Below are 21,990 nucleotides of genomic sequence, written 5' to 3' on the forward strand. Positions count from 1 at the left end.
CGGTAGCTGTCCGTTAGAACGAATGCTTCAATCTACTTGAAGTCAGTAAAGTTAGTTCCCTTCCGTCTCCGTTTCTCTCACACAGCAAAGACGTTTTAGGGACTGGGGAGAAAGTGCAATATGCCTGACAAAAAAAAAAAAATACGTGAATATTTTCCATGCAACATTTCCAAATGACATCAGCTTGACCCGTTTTAGGGAAATGAAAAGCTGCTAAAACAACCCTTTTTTTCAGTTCGTGTCACGTTCTGACCTTTTGTTATGTCTTTGTTTTAGTGTGGTCAGGGCGTGAGTTGGGTGGGTTGTCTATGTTTGTTTTTTCTATGAGTTGGTATTTCTGTGTTTGGCCTGGTACGGTTCTGAATCAGAGGCAGCTGTCAATCGTTGTCCCTGATTGAGAACCATACTTAGGCAGACGGTTTTCACCCTTGATTTGTGGGTGATTATTTTCTGTGTCTGTGTGGTCCACATGGAACTGGTTCGGTTTTTGTTATGGCACAATGTTATTTAGTATTTTTCTGTGTTCTATTAAAATTATCATGAACACGTTGCGCATTGGTCCTCCGATCCTTCCTACAACTCCTTGTCAGAGGAGGAAGAAGACCGTTACAGTTCGGCTTGGATGCATATTTTATGTGGTTGAAATAGAATCAGCTTTTGGTGTTTCTTTGAAAATATGGGCCTGGCTGACATGAAAAATGCATTAATGAGAAATGATCCAGAGACAGAGAGACTGACTATCTTTAATTATAATTGACACAAGTTAAGACAATGGATCCAGAGCTGTATAGGTTAATTGTAGACTTTAAATTAACAGGCAGTTCGCAGGTAGAGGGTGGCCAGGTGGGATTGGTCCAGGCACGCCCAGGTGTCAGACCAGTGTGTCCTAAATTGCAGTCCAAGATCCGCAGGCCCATCGGAAGGTTAGGGAAAAGGTGAAGGTTAGTAAGAGCATGGCAAAGACCATAGTACACCATGTGGTTAAGACCATAGTACACCACATACACTGGGGGTAGAGAGTAATTAATATTGTTTGCTGTGGACACTGGATAATCTGACTAATAAACACACACACACACCTGTTTGACCTCACTGTGATACTGTAGGACTACTTATCTTACTTTCCTGTGTTGATCCAGGTAGCATTCAATATCCTGCTTTTGTGTTAACCATGGCAACCGTTTGTGTTAACCATGGCAACCATTGTGTTAACCATGGCAACCGTTTGTGTTAACCATGGCAACCGTTTGTGTTAACCATGGCAACCATTGTGTTAACCATGGCAGCAGTTTGTGTTAACCATGGCAGCAGTTTGTGTTAACCATGGCAACAGTTTGTGGTAACCATGGCAGCAGTTAACCATGGTAGCAGTTTGTGGTAACCATGGCAGCAGTTTGTGGTAACCATGGCAGTAGTTTGTGTTAACCATGTTTGAGGTAACCATGGCAGCAGTTTGAGGTAACCATGGTAGCAGTTTGTGGTAACCATGGCAGCAGTTTGTGGTAACCATGGCAGGCTGCTTTGTAAATTAATAGATGTGCTGTGTCCTTTCCCTGTTTATGTATTTTTCATGTCACCCAGACCCATCTTTTCATAGAAACACTATTTATTTCAATCACTAGTTGAGCTAAATAAGGAGTCTATTGCTTCAGTCCTTGTTTTGTTTTAACATCTTATTACCTGGTAAATAACCAACAATCATCGATGACCAATTCTGACCCCATCTAAGATGATGTTGTTTCCCTGTTTACTACTCAAATATATTTTATGTATTAAGCCAAAGATTAAATTAACTGCAATGCAATGGTCTCAAATATATTAGCATAAATAGTCCACACACAACAACAGCGGATCTGTAACGTCTGCTTCCAACTCACACCATCAAACACCTAGATCCCCTGAACGCAGCTCACTACCCAGATCCCAATCACCTGAATTCTGATCACCTGTTCACACACCTGTAGGTCATTATCACACACTACTTAGTTCAGTTCTTTGTACCCTGTCACTGTGAGGTATTGTTTGTTTTGTGACACTTCTTTTGGAGCCCTGGTGGTCCTGCTCCTGTGTATGATAGTTTTTGCCTGCCTCACTAACGATGCCTTTTTTTTTTTTTGTCTATTCCCTGCCTGTACTTTAGCCTATCGGATTTCCTGTTATCAACCTATTGCCTGATCTCCTGGACTATGTTACTATTTTATTTTACTTTTCTATTTCACCTTTATTTAACCAGGTAGGCTAGTTGAGAATAAGTTCTCATTTGCAACTGTGACCTGGCCAATATAAAGCAAAGCAGTTCGACACAAACAACAACACATGGAATTAACAAAAATATAATCAATAACACAGTAGAAAAAGTCTATGTACAGTGAATGCAAATGAGGTAGGATAAGAGAGGTAAGGCAATAAATAGGCCATGGTGGCAAAGTAATTACAATATAGGAATGAAACACTGGAATGGTAGATGTGCAGAAGATGAATGTGCAAGTTGATATACCGGGGTGCAATGGAGCAAGATAAAAAAAAAATATGGTATGTGGATGAGGAAGATTGGATGGGCTATTTACAGATGAGCTATGTACAGGTGCAGTGATCTGTGAGCTGCTCTGACAGCTGGTGCTTAAACCTAGTGAGGGAGGTAAGAGTGTCCAGCTTCAGTGATTTTTGCAGTTCGTTCCAGTCATTGGCAGCAGAAAACTGGAAGGAGAGGCGGCCAAAGGGAGAATTGGCTTTGGGGGTGACCAGTGAGATATACCTGCTGGAGCGCGTGCTACAGGTGGGTGCTGCTATGGTGACCAGTGAGCTTAGATAAGGCGGGGCTTTACATAGCAGAGACTTGTAGATGACCTGGAGTCAGTGGGTTTGGCGACGAGTATGAAGCAAGGGCCAGCCAACGAGATCATACAGGTCACAGTGGTGGGTAGTATTTGGGGCTTTGGTGACAAAACGGATGGCACTGTGATAGACTGCATCCAATTTGTTGAGTAGAGTGTTGGAGGCTATTTTGTAAATGACATCGCCAAAGTCAAGGATCGGTAGGATGGTCAGTTTTACGAGGGTATGTTGGCAGCATGAGTGAAGGATGCTTTGTTGCGAAATAGGAAGCCGATTCTAGATTTAATTTTGGATTGGAGAATGTGAGTCTGGAAGGAGAGTTTACAGTCTAACCAGACACCTAGGTATTTGTAGTTGTCCACATATTCTAAGTCAGAACCGTCCAGAGTAGTGATGCTGGACAGGCGGGCAGGTGATGGCAGCGATCAGTTGAAGAGCATGCATTTAGTTTTACTTGCATTTAAGAGCAGTTGGAGGCTATGGAAGGAGTGTTGTATGGCATTGAAGCTCATCTGGAGGTATGTTAACACAGTTTCCAAAGAAGGGCCAGAGGTATACAGAACGGTGTCGTCTGCGTAGAGGTGGATCAAAGAATCACCAGCAGCGAGAGCGACATCATTGAGGTATACAGAGAAGAGAGTCGGCCCGAGAATTGAACCCTGTGGCACCCCCATAGAGACTGCCAGAGGTCCGGACAACAGGCCCTCCGATTTGACATACTGAACTCTATCGGAGAAGTAGTTGGTGAACCAAGCGAGGCAATCATCTGAGAAACCAAGGCTGTTTAGTCTGCCAATAAGAATGTTGTGATTGACAGAGTAACAAGCCTTAGCCAGGTCGATGAATACGGCTGCACAGTAATATCTCTTATCGATGGCGGTTATGATATCGTTTAAGACCTTGAGCGTGGCTGAGGTGCACCCACGACCAGTTCTGAAAACAGATTGCATAGCGGAGAAGGTACGGTGAAATTCTCAATTATTGTAGATTTATCATAGTAGTGACAGTGTTTCCTAGCCTCAGTGCAGTGGGCAGCTGGGAGGAGGTGCTCTTATTCTCCATAGACTTTACAGTATTTGTATTTTTTTTAACCTTTTTTATTTAACCAGGCAAGTCAGTTAAGAACACATTCTTATTTTCAATGACGGCCTGGGAACAGTGGGTTAACTGCCTGTTCAGGGGCAGAACGACAGATTTGTACCTTGTCAGCTCGGGGGTTTGAACTCGCAACCTTCCGGTTACTAGTCCAATGCTCTAACCACTAGGCTACGCAGTATCCCAGAACCTTTTTGAGTTTGTTCTACAGGATGCAAATTTATGTTTGAAAAAGCTAGCCTTAGCTTTCCTAACTGCCTGTGTATATTGGTTGTTAACTTCCCTAAAAAGTTACATATCACGGGGGCTATTCGATGCTAATGCAGAACGCCACAGGATGTTTTTGTGCTGGTCAAGGGCAGACAGGTCTGGAGTTAACCAAGGGCTATATCTATTCCTAGTTCTACATTTTTTGAATGGAGCATGCTAGCCTTTTCCCTGCCTGTACTGTTGCCATTTTAGACCCCCTGTGAATGACCTGCCTGCCCCTGGACCCAGCTACCTGCCTCCTCCTGTGTATGACCTGCCTGCCCCTGGACCCAGTTACCTGCCCCCTCATGTGGTCCTTTAAAATAAACACCTGCTGCGCCCTGTGCTTGAAACCAGCTCCCTGTCTCCACTCGTGTTCATTTCAGGACCCATTGTAAATTGGGTTTTCATATTAAAATGTGTCCCAGCGTCCACTGGGGCGTGGCTTACGTAGTGTTCTTGAAAAAAACCTGTTGTATTTCAAAGGATATAACCATGGGAACCACAGAATGTTTTTTTATTTTTGTTATTTTTTTCCTGCTTTTTCTCCCAAACTTTGTGATATCAAATAGGTAGAAAGTCTTGTCCCATCGCTACAACTCCCGTACGGACTCGGGAGAGGCGAAGGCCTTATGAGTTAATCAAATCAGTGTTGCCAACTCCTCAGTAAGGAAAGTAAGCTATTGGCTGTCCTAAATGTTGCTAGAAGTCGCTAAATGATGTCATCGCCTAATTAGCATAATTGGCCATGTGCATGTAATTGTGATGGAAGCTGTAGGAGAGGGGAATAACATCGTGGGAGAGACAAAAAGTGAGTAAAAAACACCCTAAATATGTTTAGAACTACAAATTAACTTTCTTCTGTCGATTCTTGGTTTTTTTTATGTCACAATTCCAACACTCCTCCTTTATCCGGGCTTGGGACCGACAAAAGTGACCCAAAATAGACACTCTGGCGGAGTTACTTATGTATAAAAATAAAAAAATGTTTTTTAGCTTAGTTTTCTTAATTTGGTTTGGTTTGTAACCTTATGGTCCACTTGGGAGCCTACAACAAGTCACAGTAAAACATGAACATTTTTTATATTTTAATATTTTTTACATTTTTTTGTATACAATCAACATGGACCAAAAAGAGACAATAGAAAAAACTGTCAATGGCAACGTGAGAAAATGATGGTAACTAGTCTGGCCATATTTTATTTTAAAAATTTTATATAAGCCATGCGCGATTCATTTGCAGTCTGGACGCAGAGGGGTGAACATCTCCTGCTCTGACTGCAGCTGGGAGGGACTGCCGCGCGAGGACTGGGCCACTTGTGAGTGCTTTGGGTCCGGGGTGGGACCCACACCAGCACCCGTTGCTGCTGCTCGTTGAAAAGAGTAAGAACGATACGTGCTTTCACGTCAGAGTCTCCAAAAGTGTCCAATAACACCAGAAAAAGTCGCTTTTTAAAAAATATGTCGCTAGAGGGGTCTGAATATTTTCTAAATATGGCGACAAAGACGCTAAGTTGGCAACACTGAACCAAATGTGTGCCGTGATAATTTAAAACAACAATAATACAGTCATGTGACCTTTTAAAATATGTGCCGTAGGCCAGGTCTGACATTATTGTATATTGTCTCTATGACCTGCCTACCCTACAACAGAATGGGGAAAGTTTGGTTCAAATACATTTTTGCCACCTTTAAGAGCTCTTATGAGTCAACCAAATGTGTGACGTGATTAAAAAAATAAACCATTCTATACAATTGTGTGACCTTTTAAAATATGTGCCGTAGGCCAGGTCTGACATTATTGTATCTTGTCTCAACTTGTCCTGCTGATCCGTTGTGATTAGCACAGCTTTATTTTTCTTAGAAGATAATATTGCTTTAAATTTCAATATATTCTTTGGTAGGTTTATTCTATTCAACAGTAGCCTTTCCGTTTCAACACCTACTATACATGAGTAGGCTATCCAATTCAACAGTCATTTCAGTCCCAAATAACATTTGGAACGTTGCCAATGCCATGACCCGCCTACCCTCTACAACGGTATGGGACATGACGTTTGGCACCACTTCAGCGTGTTGGGGAAAAGCTCTGGTGTAGGCGGTATTAAAGGGTGGGTCGACACTCTGGCGATAGTGGATCCGCTACAATTCTATCATCTCGTTCATTTCATTTCTTAAGATGCTCAATCCTCATGAGGGCCAAGGTAAGTGTTTAAAATGTATATGTCTAAAATGTAGTATTTATAACAACAACAAAAAATGCTTTGGATGAGTAGGGTGCGTGCGGATTGTCTATTACTAAAGCACACACACTGCAGACCAACATTCCGGAGTTAGAGGAAGTGTCATATTTCATAGGCTTGGAAGAGCGAAATCGCTATTTTTTTTGTCGTTGACTACTCCATAGTGCTGAGAGACTAGTGCTATTTGAGGCTGTTTCCGTTTATATATGTATCATGGGTTCCGTTTTTCCCCCCCAGAAACAGCCTCAAATAGCATTAGTTGTAGGCTTGCATTATGTGAGTTGAGTGCTGTAACACAGAATAAAACAATTCATACAAGTTATATGATGTTAGTGACTGCCCATTACTGCTTATCATTTATTCTTTTTATTTTATTTTATTTACACTTTTACTGATTTATAAACTGGGTGGTTCGAGTCCTGAAAGCCGTGATATATTTAAGCAATAAGCCAGAGGGGTTGCGGCATTTGGCAGTGGTGTAAAAAGTACTCAATTCTCATACTTAAGTAAAAGTACAGATACCTTACTAGAAAATGACTCAAGTAAAAGTGAATTGCATTAAACAAACCAGATGGCACATTTTTTCTTGTTTTGTTTGATTGACGGATAGCCAGAGGCACACCAACACTCAGACATAATTTAGAAATTAAGTGTTCGATGAGTCCGCCAGATCATAAGCAGTAGGGATGACCCGGGATATTATCTTGATAACTGTGTGAATTGGACCATTTTCCTGTCAAAACCTTTGGGTGTCATGGAAAATGTATGGAGTAAAAAGTACATTATTTTCTTAAATTTTCCCTGACACCCCAAAGTACTCGATACATTTTGAATGTTTAGCAGGACTGGAAAATTGTCCAATTCACGCACTTATCAAGAGAACATCCCTGGTCATCCCTACTGCCTCTGATCTGGCGGACTTACTAAACACAAATGTATCGTTTGTAAATAATGTCTGAGTGTTGGAGTGTGCCCCTGGCTATCCATACATTTTAAAAACCAGAAAATGGTGCCGACTGCTTTGCTTAATACAAGGAATTTGAAATGATTTATACTTTTACTTTTGGTACTTAAGAATATTTTAGCAATTACATTTACATTTGATACTTAAGTATATTTAGAAGCAAATACTTTTAGATTTTTACTCAAGTAGTATTTTACTGGGTGACTTTTACTTGAGTGAATTTCTATTAAGGGATCTATACTTTTACTCAAGTATGAAAATTGGGTACTTTTTCCACCACTGAAAATAAATCATACATCACTGAAAAACTGGGATCATACACTTTTCAAGTATTACCATCACAACTGTTGTATTTCCCCAAGATTGCATTTAGGAATGTTGCGCAGTGACTGGTTTTAATTACAGCACATTTCTTTCTGCACAGTAATCAGCTGTGTGATACGTTTCACGCTCTTGCCACCTGACTGTTGTAATTCAACAGGTAATTGAACGACGTAGCTCATGAACAGCTTCTGTAATTCATCTGGTTTTTAAACAATGATCTAGGCCTAGACTACAGAATATAATTATTACAAAATTCATTTTTTTTTTATTTAACCAACAAGTGATTCGTGTAAATAATGTTCATGGCTTAACAAGAAAGCAGCATAGTGTATGATTTCTTTGCTAATAACTACATCGCTATGTAGTCTGATATGGAAAAAATACAGTCCATATGAAAGCTTGATTAACTGGGCTGGTGAGCTCGGCAGTTGTTGTCGGGCCAGCAGAAGGCCCTAAAGGTCGAGCCCTGTAGTCAGTCTCTTTAGCTAATCCACTCCCTGTAACGTTACTCATGTGCCAAAGAAATATCTCCACTTACTGGAGTAGACAGACTTTGGGCCTGGTTATCCCTCTGGCTTCACCTCTTCCTATCTGGTGTGACTCACAAATGTCAGGTAATGACTGTAGCTCTCGCCTTGGGCCAACCAGTGCAATTTAGCAAATAACATATTTGTATGGCATGTTTCGTTAAGATCGGGCCTGTACTGTGTGAGATATCTCATGTGACTTAACACTATAGACCAAAGTTCTGAAGTTAGAGAAAGGGAAGGGATTTCATCATTGGGGACAATATGAGTCAAATTAAAACTTCAAAAAGCTTTCTCCCTATTGTTATTCGTTTCCACCATAGACCGTATAAACAGGTTTCCACACGCACCTCGGCCCCTTCCACTCTACAGTATCATGTCACTGGCAGTTGAAAAATATCAAATTCCATGACCGTGACAGCTGCACATGGAAGCTGCGGCCCTACGGATCACGATCCAGCGAGCTGTTTTTATTACGGTCACTCAGAGCATCTATGCATATCTATACCATGCAGTATTGCCTTCAGAAAGTGTTCACACCCCTTGACTTTTTCCACATGGTGTTGTGTTACAGCCTGAATTTAAAGTTGATTAAATAGAGATCTTTTCTGTCACTGGTGTACACACAATACCCCATAATGCCAACGTGGAATTATGTTTTTCGAAATTTTTACAAATTAATACAAAATTAAAAGATGCAACGTCTTGAGTGAATACGTTTTCAACCCCTTTGTTACGGCAAACCTGAATAAGTTTAGGAATACAAATGTGCTTAACAAGTCATCCAATAAGTTGAATGGACTCTCTCTGTGTGCAATAATAGTGTTAAGTGTGATTTTTGAATGACCTCATCTCTGTACCCCACACATACAATTATCTGTAAGGTCCCTCATTAGAGCAGGGAATTTCAACCACAAAGATCAGGTAGGTTTTCAAATGCCTCCCAAAGAAGGGCACCTGTTGGTAAGCAGACATTGAATATCTCTGTTAGCATGGTCAAGTTATTAATTACACTTTGGATGATGTATCAATACACCTAATCATTACAAAGATACAGGCGTCCTTCCTAACTCAGTTGCCGGAGAAGAAGGAAAACGCTCAGGGATTTCATAATTCTTTTTATTTAACCAGGAAAAGCCTATTGAGACCAAGCGTCTCTTTTTCAAGGGAGACCTGGTCAAGAAGGCAGCAACAATCAATACATTACAGAATTAAAACAAACAACATGATCCAGCCAAAAATAAGCATTTACACTCCTCTAAGTCTCCAATTAAAAATGGTAGTAACTCCACAATACTAGTAACAGTAACTCCACAATACTAACCTAATTGACAGAGGGAAAATAATAAGGAAGACTGTACAGAATAAAAATATCCCAAAACATGCATCCTGTTTGCAACACGGCACTAAAGTAATAATGCAAAAAAAAACGTGGCAAAGCAATTCACTTTTTGTCCTAAATACAAAGTGTTATGTTTGGGGCAAATCTAATACAACACCTTACTGAGTATCACTCTCCATATTTTCAAGCATAGTGGTGGCTGCATCTTGTTATGGGTATTCTTGTAATCGTTCAAGACTGGGGAGTTTTTCAGGATAAAAAAGAAACAGAATGGAGCTAAGCACAGGCAAAATCCTAGAAATCCTAGGAAAACCTGGTTCAGTCTGTTTTCCACCAGCAATTATGAGATTAATTTACCTTTCAGCATGACAATAACCTAAAACACAAGGCCAAATCTACACTGGAGTTGCTTTGGGGTATGAATACTTATGTAAATGATATATTTCTGTATTTCATTTAGTGATCAAATTAGGATCCTACATTTGTAGCATCGTATCAATGTTAGGGTCAGTTTCTGGGACATGGAGCAGTAGCCTAGACTACCATATGGAACTATTGCTGTGTCAACAATGCTCTATCAATTTTCCAATGTGGTTCAGTGGAGAAGATAAACTTCAGCTAAAGACCGTAACTATAGACCATATAACCCCCTATAGAAACGTTCTGAAGCAATAAACAGTTAATGGTCTGCCTTGATTAAATCAGGTAGGGGACTGTTGCTCTGTCTCTGTCCATTAGTCCTGTAAGCCTTACTTTTGATGTGACTTTTATTTTTGCGTAATGTATTGAGGCACTGTTATTGCTTGTACCCTGGCAACTTTTATTGTGAAAGCAGTCGTTTTCTCAGAGGCACCTGCGAGTGACTAGAGTAAAGATGCAGAGTGGATGTTTGTGACTCCTAATAGTGTTCCTTTGTAACCAACGATGTATAGAAACCCTGGATTGCTGATGTAATGTTTTGGCCAGGCTTTGAAGCCACCGGTCGGCCATATTGGCACCCCCCCAGTAGGAGCAGTCCTCTACAGGAATGTATGGAATTCTACAGTATTTCCATTAAATGTTTCAAGGACAAAATTACAAGTATTTAAGTATTTTTGTTGTTGTAGTGGAGACAGTGACAGTAGCACTCTCAAAAAATATACTTTAAGGAAAATGTATATATATATATATTTCTTCATTTTTTTATTTGAATGTTCAGCTCACATAATATAAATTTAAAAGTATACATTAAGTTGTCTGTAATAGAATAAATGTAAATAGCTTCCCAAAACATGTTTTCCAATGGAGGGAGGAGTACCAAGATGGCGGTTTTCCAATGGAAGGAGGAGTACCAAGATGGCTGTTTTCCAATGGAAGGAGGAGTACCAAGATGGCTGTTTTCCAATGGAAGGAGGAGTACCAAGATGGCTGTTTTCCAATGGAAGGAGGAGTACCAAGATGGCGGTTTTCCAATGGAAGGAGGAGTACCAAGATGGCTGTTTTCCAATGGAAGGAGGAGTACCAAGATGGCTGTTTTCCAATGGAAGGAGGAGTACCAAGATGGCTGTTTTCCAATGGAAGGAGGAGTACCAAGATGGCTGTTTTCCAATGGAAGGAGGAGTACCAAGATGGCTGTTTTCCAATGGAAGGAGGAGTACCAAGATGGCGGTTTTCCAATGGAGGGAGGAGTACCAAGATGGCTGTTTTCCAATGGAAGGAGGAGTACCAAGATGGCTGTTTTCCAATGGAAGGAGGAGTACCAAGATGGCGGTTTTCCAATGGAAGGAGGAGTACCAAGATGGCTGTTTTCCAATGGAAGGAGGAGTACCAAGATGGCTGTTTTCCAATGGAAGGAGGAGTACCAAGATGGCGGTTTTCCAATGGAAGGAGGAGTACCAAGATGGCGGTTTTCCAATGGAAGGAGGAGTACCAAGATGGCGGTTTTCCAATGGAAGGAGGAGTACCAGACCTGAAGCCCATTGAAAACCTCCGGAATGTGATCAAGAGTAAGATGGAAGGTCACAAGCCATCAAACAAAGCCGAGCTACCTGAATTTCTGCTCCAGGAGTGGCATAAAGTCACCCAACATCAATGTGAAAGACTGGTGGAGAGCATGCCAAGACGCATGAAAGCTGTGATTGAAAATCAGGGTTATTCCACCAAATATTGATTTCTGAACTCTTCCTAAGTTAAAACATTAGTTTTGTGTTGTTTAAAAATGAAAATGAACTTATTTTCTTTGCATTATTCGAGGTCTGACAACACTGGATATTTTTGGTTATTTTGACCAGTTGTCATTTTCTGCAAATAAATTCTCTAAATGACAACATTTTTACTTGGAATTTGGGAGAAATGTTGTCAGCAGTTTATAGAATAAAACTAAAATGTTCATTTTACCCAAACACATACCTATAAACAGTAAAACCAGAGAAACTGGTCATTTTGCAGTCTCTTCATTTTTTTCCAAAGCTGTATATATGTGCCCATCTCAGTGAACTAATCCATTGCAGCCTATACTAAAAGCCAATTTATGCTTGATCCGAAAATGTTGTCAGAGGCTCCATATGGAGCTTGTGACGCAATTGCAGAGCCTCCAGAGGCATGCAGAGTACTGCTCCGTGTTTCACATACATTTGCATATGAAAACTGTAACTGGCACGTAGATCGGTAGCATTCCACATGAGGCATTCCACATGAGGCATTCCACATGAGAAAGGTTGCCAGCTCCTCGTGTAGCCGACTACGACAACTTCAGGAGAGTAAGGGCAGAATCTGCGGGAGGAGAATAATTAGACCAGGTTGAGTTTTTTTTCTTCTGGTTATCTAGATCTCTGGCGCCCTCTTGAGGCATTTGTCTTATTTCATCAAACCGTAAGCTCAATGCGTATAGTTAATTTTATTAAAACACATAGAGGGTGTCTATATGGTCAATTTCTTAAATGTGAATTTTTCCAATCACTTGGTCGAAAGAACAGACGACTTTCGGTCAACCAAGATTAATTTTTTGTCAGGGAGAGCCCTACTTTCCACTATATTTACAGTTAATGAAGTACAGACAACTTCTGATAATGCATTGGATTGGTGGGACTGTTGTCCCAGGATGATTACAGTTGATGTGCTTTGTTACAGTATGTGTGTCTTTTACATTGTCTCCTTAACTAAAACTAAAGCTTCTTTCGATCAAGTACTGGTGACTTCTCACTCCTGATAAATGCATGGACTGTTGTGAATGAAGGAATGTTTACCAAAACAGAGGATAAAAACCCAACTAAGGCTGTTCTTCTATCTTTCAGCGCTCTATGCCCCCACAGTGCCCGCCCCAGGCCCCATGGTTCCCCCAGCTAGCATGTTTGGCAATGTACCAGGGTACGAGGACACTTTAGCTGGCGGAGGAGGTAGGTGTCAGCATCAGAACCCTCTAAAGATACTCAATATCATCATATCATCATGGACATTTTATAATGTCTAAGATTCTTGAAAACATTTGGGGTGTTATTATGAATTTTTGAGTGAAGTCAGTCTCGTATTATAATGTTATGACTATTGACTGTTTTAGAGATGAGCAAAATGTTTAAAAAAACTATGAAGTCATCAAGTAGGATCCCTGAGATCATTCATACCAGGTGATATAGAGTATCACTGTGCTCCATTTTCATATTTAATCATTGATGAAAGTATGTGTGAACTACCTAATGCCTTTGTGTCTCTATAGGTGGATATCTCCCCCCACCGATGCCCTTACACCCGAATCGGGATCCAGAGCCTGCACCAGTACCACAAGACTGGAAGTATGGACCCATCACTAACATTACATTATGACATGGACATTAGGTTTAGATTGATGTTCCCCACTCACACACAGAGACACACACAAACACACAGAGTATTGATTGATTGATTGATGTGTTCCTTGTTGAATGTGGAGGTAATGTATTGTATGCTCTTTAGCAGATGCTTTTATCCAAAGCGACTTACAGTAAGGCACAGTGAGTTCATACATGCTTGATCCCTGTGTGAATCTAATGTTTGGATTTCTTGCACCACGGTGCAGGGTGACGTTGCCCCTAGATGCTTTGCGATTTCCCAACTAGTGGTTAAGGTTAGAATTGAGGGGAAGCTGATCATGGATCAGTACCTAGGGGAAACCCCCCCCGGAGCATGCTGTATAGGACTCGCCTTGTGAAACCAGACTGAATGCTCTCTTCGTTTGTGAGATCATTCTGCTTCAACAAGGCTAACATAATTTTGGAACAAAATTCTCTCAGGCCCAGGAGTGAAGTTGCCCATAGGTACAGATCTAGAATCAGCTTCCTCTCTCTAATCCTAACCTTGAATATTAGTGGGGGAAATGCAAAAATTGACGCAAGATCATTCTCTTAGACAATGTTGAGTGTTTTGCTTTGTCATCATGGCCTACTAGTCTGGACGACCATTTCTTTGTTCATTGATTAAATCTGTAGAGGACAGGGCACCATTAAGGGCTTTCCAGACACGAAGTGGTGGTGGGGATGGATTTTCAATAGAAAATCGGATAGCATTCTTGACCAGTAACTTGGGGTACTACAACATGAGGTGTTGTCGTGCATTGACTAAGCGTGTCAACAATGCATTTACCAGCCAAACCTGTTCTGGGGTGTCATCTTGATGAGGCTCATCTTCTCTCATATTGTCTAGCATCCCCTCCATCACTGAAGATGTGGCGCGGGAGCGTTTTATAATGTACGCGTCTGGTAAATGCTGCTATAGCAACGCCCCTGCCAAGGATGGAGTCATCACTAACATGCAGGCGTTCAACACCTATCGGGTAACAGACCGTCCATCTTTTCTCCGCTCCCCTTCTCTCTTTAAAAAAAACAAATCAAAACATGAATGATGTACAATACATGTATTATTATAATGACTTAATATTTTTGTAGAATTAAGTACATTAAAACAATGTGTTGTTTCTTTTTCATGTTTAAAGAGGACAATATGTCAGATGAAGCTACTGTTTTGCTCTCTTCACTAATAAAACCCCCCACAATGATAGGGAAAATAAACGGATGCCTCACAACCACTGACCTTATGTGCTTATTGTGTTTTTACTGTCCACAGTACCGTTTGGAGACATTCACAGAGTCTAGATCTACAGAGTGGGCCACCAAGCCTTATGAAGGTAAACTACACTATCCATTATGCTCCCTACGAGTTCTTGGTTCATCCTCAGACCTTGGTTCTTTTAGATACTTTGAGCGTTTGATTGAGTTGCCAGAGAGTGTCAGATGGGCGAGGTTTGCACTTCTGGGACTATGCCATTGATACCGTTGAGCCAGGCAAGCTCAGTCAAGTGCAGGGAAAACTATTTGAAAGAAAACCAATATTATTTGAACCCAGTTCTGCTTATAGTCATTACCATCTGCCCTTATATTCTTTCCCATTCAGGACCTCATCAGTCCTTATGGATCCATTGAGGATCTCATCAGTCCTTATGCATCCATTCAGGATCTTATGGATCCATTCAGGTTCTCATCAGTCCTTATGGATCCATTCAGATCTTATGGATCCATTCAGGATCTCATCAGTCCTTTTGGATCCATTCAGGATCTCATCAGTCCTTATGGATCCATTCAGGTTCTCATCAGTCCTTATGGATCCATTCAGATCTTATGGATCCATTCAGGATCTTATCAGTCCTTTTGGATCCATTCAGGATCTCATCAGTCCTTTTGGATCCATTCAGGATCTCATCAGTCCTTTTGGATCCATTCAGGTTCTCATCAGTCCTCATGGATCCATTCAGGTTCTCATCAGTCCTCATGGATCCATTCAGGTTCTCATCAGTCCTCATGGATCCATTCAGGTTCTCATCAGTCCTCATGGATCCATTCAGGTTCTCATCAGTCCTTATGGATCCATTCAGGTTCTCATCAGTCCTTATGGATCCATGCAGGTTCTCATCAGTCCTTTTGGATCTAACCGTAACTTGTGTTTCCTGTACCTGACAGGTGAACCGGCTCAGTCAAGTGCAGGGAAAACTATTTGAAAGAAAACCAATATTATTTGAACCCAGTTCTGCTTATAGTCATTACCATCTGCCCTTATATTCTTTCCCATTCAGGACCTCATCAGTCCTTATGGATCCATTGAGGATCTCATCAGTCCTTATGCATCCATTCAGGATCTTATGGATCCATTCAGGTTCTCATCAGTCCTTATGGATCCATTCAGATCTTATGGATCCATTCAGGATCTCATCAGTCCTTTTGGATCCATTCAGGATCTCATCAGTCCTTATGGATCCATTCAGGTTCTCATCAGTCCTTATGGATCCATTCAGATCTTATGGATCCATTCAGGATCTTATCAGTCCTTTTGGATCCATTCAGGATCTCATCAGTCCTTTTGGATCCATTCAGGATCTCATCAGTCCTTTTGGATCCATTCAGGTTCTCATCAGTCCTCATGGATCCATTCAGGTTCTCATCAGTCCTCATGGATCCATTCAGGTTCTCATCAGTCCTCATGGATCCATTCAGGTTCTCATCAGTCCTCATGGATCCATTCAGGTTCTCATCAGTCCTTATGGATCCATTCAGGTTCTCATCAGTCCTTATGGATCCATTCAGGTTCTCATCAGTCCTTTTGGATCTAACCGTAACTTGTGTTTCCTGTACCTGACAGGTGAACCGGCAGACTTCTACACGCAGACTGCCCCACGGCCGTGGGAAATCCCAGTGACCGGTCCCTCCCTGTTTCAAAATCACGAGGAGAACATAAAAGTCCCTTACACTTCATCTAACAAGGTGTTTGTCTGTCTGTTTGAATCACAAAGGGTTATTTTCAATTGTGGCTGTATTCCAGGTTTGACTATAATTGGCCAGGAAAGGACAGATTAATTATACTTTATTTTTAGGACAAGTAAGCTACAAGAGAAGGTAAGATGTATGAGTGAGGTTTGGTTTGATGACGCCGTCTCTGTTTGTGCAGCCCTGCCACACTTGTAGTGCCTCTGGAAAGATGCCCTGCCATGAGTGCAATGGCTCTGGAACGGTAAGAACACACACACACACACACACACACAGACACACACACACACACACACACACACCTCTTTACAATTATCCATTGATTCTTCATTTAGAAAGTTTGTTGGGTCTGCAATGGATCTGGCAGAGAGGGAGGAGATAGTCCCTGCAATCAATGCAATCAAAGAGGAAGGGAGAAGTAAGTCATTCAGTCATTCATTTTGAAATAATAATACAATGAAAAAAATACACTCTTCAAATCAAAGACAATCTGCCTCTTTAAGGTGTACAGTACAGACATCCATACAGACTTGTCTTATTGACTTGATGTTGTTTGTGTCTCTAGCTGCTCTAAATGTCATGGTAACGGGACTAAAGAATGTGAGACCTGCAAGGGCAAGCAGCAACTGTTGACCTACATCAATCTTAAAGTCGAGTGGTGAGTCCTTGGGATTTTTTAAATAAAATTATAAACTCATTAAGAGATTTATAATAAAAGTGTACATTTTTTAAGAAATGTTTTTATGAAATTGTCAACTGTGACATATGTTAATAAAATTGGAAACTAATTAAGATATTTTTTATAAAATTGAAGACTTATGAAGAGATTTTTAGTAAAATGTTAAACTTATGAAGATATATTTTTTAAATGGTACACTTAATATATTTTTTTGTAAAATAAAAAAATGGTAACATTTGTTTACTTATCAAGAGATTTATAGTAAACATTTAAACTTAAGAGATTTTTTTGTACAGTTATATTCAAAGACATTACATTTAGAGACAGAAATGATTGAATATGCAAAGTTGATTGTATTGTAACTGCAACGCAATATGCACATTTCCTAATGTGTTCACAATTGATGTTTTTTAGTTTTTTATTTAAGTTGAATGGTGAGTTATGAGGTACACATGTTTCTGTAAATCATATCTTCTTATTAAGAGATGATGGTTCGGAAACCAGAAATGGTCATAAAAGTTGGTATACAAATGATGTACAACCATTTTTATTATTTCAGGAAGGATAATGTGGAGGGACTGTTATTATTTCAGGAAGGATAATGTGGAGGACTTATTATTTCAGGAAGGATAATGTTGAAGACTATGTTATTATTTCAGGAAGGATAATGTGGAGGACTATGTTATTATTTCAGGAAGGATAATGTTGCGGACTTTGTTGTTATTTCAGGAAGAATAATGTTGAAGACTATGTTGTGGAGCAGAACAGTGGGCTGGAGGTTGACAATCTGAGCGATGTGACTGGAAAGACACTCTTCAAAAACGCCCAGTACATGGTAAGGAAGGAACAAAACAGACCGGGGTGTATTCATTAGTGATCACCGTAGCAAAAAGGCTTTGCAACCCAAACATTTCTTATCGGACATGTTTTGACCCTGCTTTACAAGGTCAGTCCCTCCTGTAAACCATTTAAACACCTTGACATGTCTCTCTGCTCCGCTGCTTAACTACAACTTCTGTTTACGAACAAAACGGAACTCAACAGCTTTTACGTCATGTGTCAGAGCGTTTAGAGTAAACGCTTTTTTAGTTCCAAAATGTTTTACAACAGTGCAAAACGTTTGCCCTTGTTAGGTTCCCCTTGTAAACTATAAGTAACACGTGACATTTTTGTATTTTTTTTCCTATTGGTTAAAAAAATAGTTTTATAGTTTCTGAGATATTACTGAAACGTTGTGTGTGACATCATCACATTCCTCTGTTCATCAGCTGTATCCAGTGTATGGCTTCCCAGATCCGTCTTTATCCCAGGCTTCAGACCGTTTGGTTAGAGAACACCAGGCGAAATTCTCCCAGAACTCCCGCATCCTTCAACAGGTACAACATTTGTTATACCAGCGGTTCTCAAACCCGCAGCCGTTCCATGTATTTGAACTATTCCAAAAGTAGCGCACCTAATTCAAGTTGTAAACTATTTATCAAGCACTTGACTAGTTGAATCAAGTGAGTTAGTTCAGGACTACAATCGAGGAGAGGTTTGAGAACCACTGTGTTACAGTGACAGATACAATACAGGCAACTTTACAAGCAGAAGTTATAATATTTGTACACAGGATATGACAACATCTGTTAGCCATGTTTCTCAACTTTAAACCCTTTTGGGGGTGGTTTTCCGGACACTGATTAAGAAAAGTAAACTCGATGGAGAATCTCCATTTTAAAATGCATTTTAGTCCCAGATAAGGCTTCATCTGTGCACAGGAAACCAGGAAACCAGGAAACCGCCCCTTTGAGCTCCGTACTGCTTATTGATGATCACCTGTCAATCAACTAATAAGATAAATGGTCTCACTCTTCTGTTGTTGTTTCAGCAACAAACCATCGAGTTGATTCCCATCACCAAGGTGACCTACAAGTGGAAGGGAGGCATCCATGTTTACTATATCTATGGGAACGAACACCAGGTCAAAGTTCCTGACTACCCTGCCACCTGCTGCTGCTCCATCATGTAACCAGTCATGCCAGCCAGACAGACAGACAGACAGGCCAGCCAGCCACTTAACCATACCTCTTTTGGTGAACGCGTCACCAGGCCAGCCCAATACAGCTGGCCTTGACTTGGCTTAGTTCAGCTCCGTATGAAAAAAGGTTTTGTTTATCAGTTAGCTAGTTAGTTAGCTAGTTAGTGAGGTAGGTATTGTAGGTAGTTCTTTAGGGCCTTTTATCCTCCCCAGGAGTTTAGGGCTAAGTGTATTCTGATCAGTATACTACATGTTGTTTTTAATTTTTATAATGATTAATAATAATAAATAATAATTATTGCAGCCCTGGAATTTCATGAATTTATTTTTTGTTTCAACTTTCAATTTTTCTCAAGTAAATTACTTTATGCAAAGATATAGAAAAACTAAAGGCTATTGAAGCAAATTGCTGCATGTCTGATTCATTCTTGTTACATAAACTTTAGTACAGTCAATAAAGTGAAAAGGTGTTATTATTCTATAATGAAATAAATAAATAAAATCATTCAAACTTCAAAGAGAAAAGTTAACCATTTATGTAATGCTCCCTGTTGTTAGTGTTTTTTAGGTCAGTGTGTTATGAGTGACAATGTTATGCTTTTCTGAGTGAGAATTGTTGCCAGTGTTATGGTCCAACAAGCTTATTTTGAGACATGTATGAAGTGTTTTGTTGGTTTGAGGGAGTTTTGGAGGTGAGATGAACTGTTTGGCCAAGACGCATGTTGGTAATGCAGACTGTGTGAAGAGTTTTGAAAAAGTGGCATCAGTATTGACCGACGCTTGTTAGCGATTGAACAAAAAAACTGTAATGCTGCTTAATGTATGTACTGTATTTTTGATGAATTGATTGCTGATTTCAGAAGCTGAACGTAACCTCCAGTATACCATTCCACTACTCTAATGATGAGTATGTAATCGCTCTCTCCTTATTCGTTGGCCAAACTACATCCTGTGGTTGCATTCACATTTTCAAAAGATAAGTTGTAAATTCAGCTGTGTGTTGTTGTGCCAAAGCTTTAGTCAATTTGGCCATTGAGTTAATTGCATGAGCGTTAGGATAAGAGTGTTGACAAAGCTTGTCATAATCATGTTCTGATGACTAGAAAAGCTATTTTAATATTATATTAAGAATTTTATTCCATTCTAGAATGTTATTTACTATTCGATCAATATATTAGTATTGATATTTTAATATCGCTATATCAGAGTTGTTTTCATGAAACGTCCTTAAGGGCTCGATTTCATTCCGTAGAGCAGAAGATCTGCGTTGTAGTGCAGGTTTAAATGTCGATCCGAGGACAGCATTTCTGATTGAGCCGACATATTCAGCGTGTACAGTCAATGCTGTCTAAAGTTCTATGTCACAAATGTTGCACAGCAAACATTGCCTTTAAATGTCAACCGCACTTTCCTACAGATTGAGTAGTCTTGACCCTACTGTACAAACGAGCCTCCATGGTAAAGATGTTTACCGGCCAAAGGGCTAACCTTGAGATTGTACATGCTGTCCTCGGATTGTACATGCTGTCCTCGGATTAAACATGCTGCCCTCGGATTGTACACGCCGTCCTCTGATTGTACATGCGGTCCTCTGGTTGTACACGCTGTCCTCATATTATACATGCTGTCCATTCATTTTAAAATAATAAAGAATATTATCCTTAGAGGAAACATTTGTCTCCTGTTTTGAATGGACAACACACACAGTTCTCAGTTGATTGATTTACTGATAGATTGTCTTTCATACAGTTTACTTGATTACCCTGTCACCTTTATTTTTTTATTTTTTTACATGGTCAAATTGTTCCTAGAACCAGAGCCGTGGGCCCATTGTAAGCTACATGACAGTTGTCAATCGGTCACTTGCTGTCACGCCCTGACCTTAGAGATCCTTTTATGTCTCTATTTTGGTTTGGTCAGGGCGTGAGTTCGGGTGGGCATTCTATGTTTTGTGTTTCTATGATTTTCTATTTTTATGTTTGGGCCGGGTATCGTTCTCAATCAGGGACAGCTGTCTATCGTTGTCTCTGACTGGGAACCATACTTAGGTACCCTTTTTCCGACCTGTGTTTGTGGGAAATTTCTTTATGGCACTTAGCCATAAGATTCGCTGTTTTGTATTGTTTTGTTCGGCGTCTTTTCTTTATTAAAGAACATGTACGCTCACCACGCTGCACCTTGGTCCGCTCCTTTCAACAGCCGTGACACTTGCAGGCTACACTGTTTCTATTATTTTAATGGTAAAAGCTGAAAGTCCAGTGTTTTTAAGTCAGGTATACCAAGTCGGTTTAACAGGAAATTATCTGCAGCACACTGGAATACCTCTTGAGAAATCCAATCCTTCTTAAATCGCACCAAGATGTTCAACCCATTAGTTAATAATTGGGACTCATAATATGCCCCCCCTTGGCCTCCATTGAGAGTGGCAGTCTCTTATCTCAACTCAATGGCTGCCTGGTTGGGTCTATGTTGCAATTTAATTCACTTTAATTTCTTAATGAAAAAAAAAACGAATTCTGTCTGTTAGACAACGATGGGCCAGGAAAACCTGTCCCTGCCTGTCGGTCCAGCATCTAACTATGGATGTGAGTCACCATTTAATCTGTAATGATGGGGACTGGAGCAGCCTAAGTGGAATATCCCTGTGCAATTAGTATTCTCCCATTAGGCCTATGATTCATTTATTGACGTTTACAGTGTTATTGCACACTTGTGACAGAACAAAGTTGCAGTAAGATATGGACAATTCCACTGTGAAGATATTACGCTTTGACTCAGGTTATTCCATTTAAAATGTATACCTAACACGTTCTGACCTTAGTTCTTTTGCTATGTCTTTGTTTTAGTATGGTCAGGGCGTGAGTTGGTTGGGTTGTCTATGTTGTGGTTTTGTGTTTGGCATGGTATGGTTCTCAATCAGAGGCAGGTGTCGTTCGTTAGTCTCTGAT

At 40.3% G+C, this 21,990-nt stretch overlaps 1 protein-coding gene across 2 annotated transcripts; it reads left to right on the plus strand.

Annotated features, from left to right (window-relative positions):
* Positions 1-4,838: 4,838 nt before the first annotated feature.
* Positions 4,839-20,713, plus strand: LOC109880584 (protein SSUH2 homolog). 2 transcript variants are annotated; one of them, XM_031825736.1, is made up of 12 exons: positions 4,839-4,990; positions 12,852-12,953; positions 13,271-13,346; positions 14,233-14,362; positions 14,653-14,713; positions 16,219-16,340; positions 16,525-16,587; positions 16,679-16,761; positions 16,909-17,001; positions 17,752-17,857; positions 18,291-18,398; positions 18,893-20,713. In XM_031825736.1, exons 1-12 carry the CDS (start codon positions 4,945-4,947, stop codon positions 19,031-19,033), a joined length of 1,131 nt encoding a protein of 376 aa, XP_031681596.1. In that variant the 5' UTR covers positions 4,839-4,944; the 3' UTR covers positions 19,034-20,713. The 2 variants fall into 2 exon arrangements, with proteins under 2 accessions (XP_031681596.1, XP_020328366.1); XM_020472777.2 differs by lacking the exon at positions 4,839-4,990 and adding an exon at positions 6,098-6,383.
* The last annotated feature ends 1,277 nt before the right edge of the window (positions 20,714-21,990 follow it).

The sequence above is a fragment of the Oncorhynchus kisutch genome, linkage group LG5 (genome assembly GCF_002021735.2).
Source record: "Oncorhynchus kisutch isolate 150728-3 linkage group LG5, Okis_V2, whole genome shotgun sequence".
NCBI lineage: Eukaryota > Metazoa > Chordata > Actinopteri > Salmoniformes > Salmonidae > Oncorhynchus > Oncorhynchus kisutch.

Bases quoted from the DNA above. Each gene is read 5' to 3' on its own strand.
- LOC109880584 (XM_031825736.1), top strand. From the start codon at position 4,945: ATGGAAGCTGTAGGAGAGGGGAATAACATCGTGGGAGAGACAAAAA. The intron at 4,991-12,851 runs GTGAGTAAAAAA...TCTATCTTTCAG, and splicing joins CATCGTGGGAGAGACAAAAA to CGCTCTATGCCCCCACAGTG. The intron at 16,762-16,908 runs GTAAGTCATTCA...TTGTGTCTCTAG, and splicing joins AATCAAAGAGGAAGGGAGAA to CTGCTCTAAATGTCATGGTA.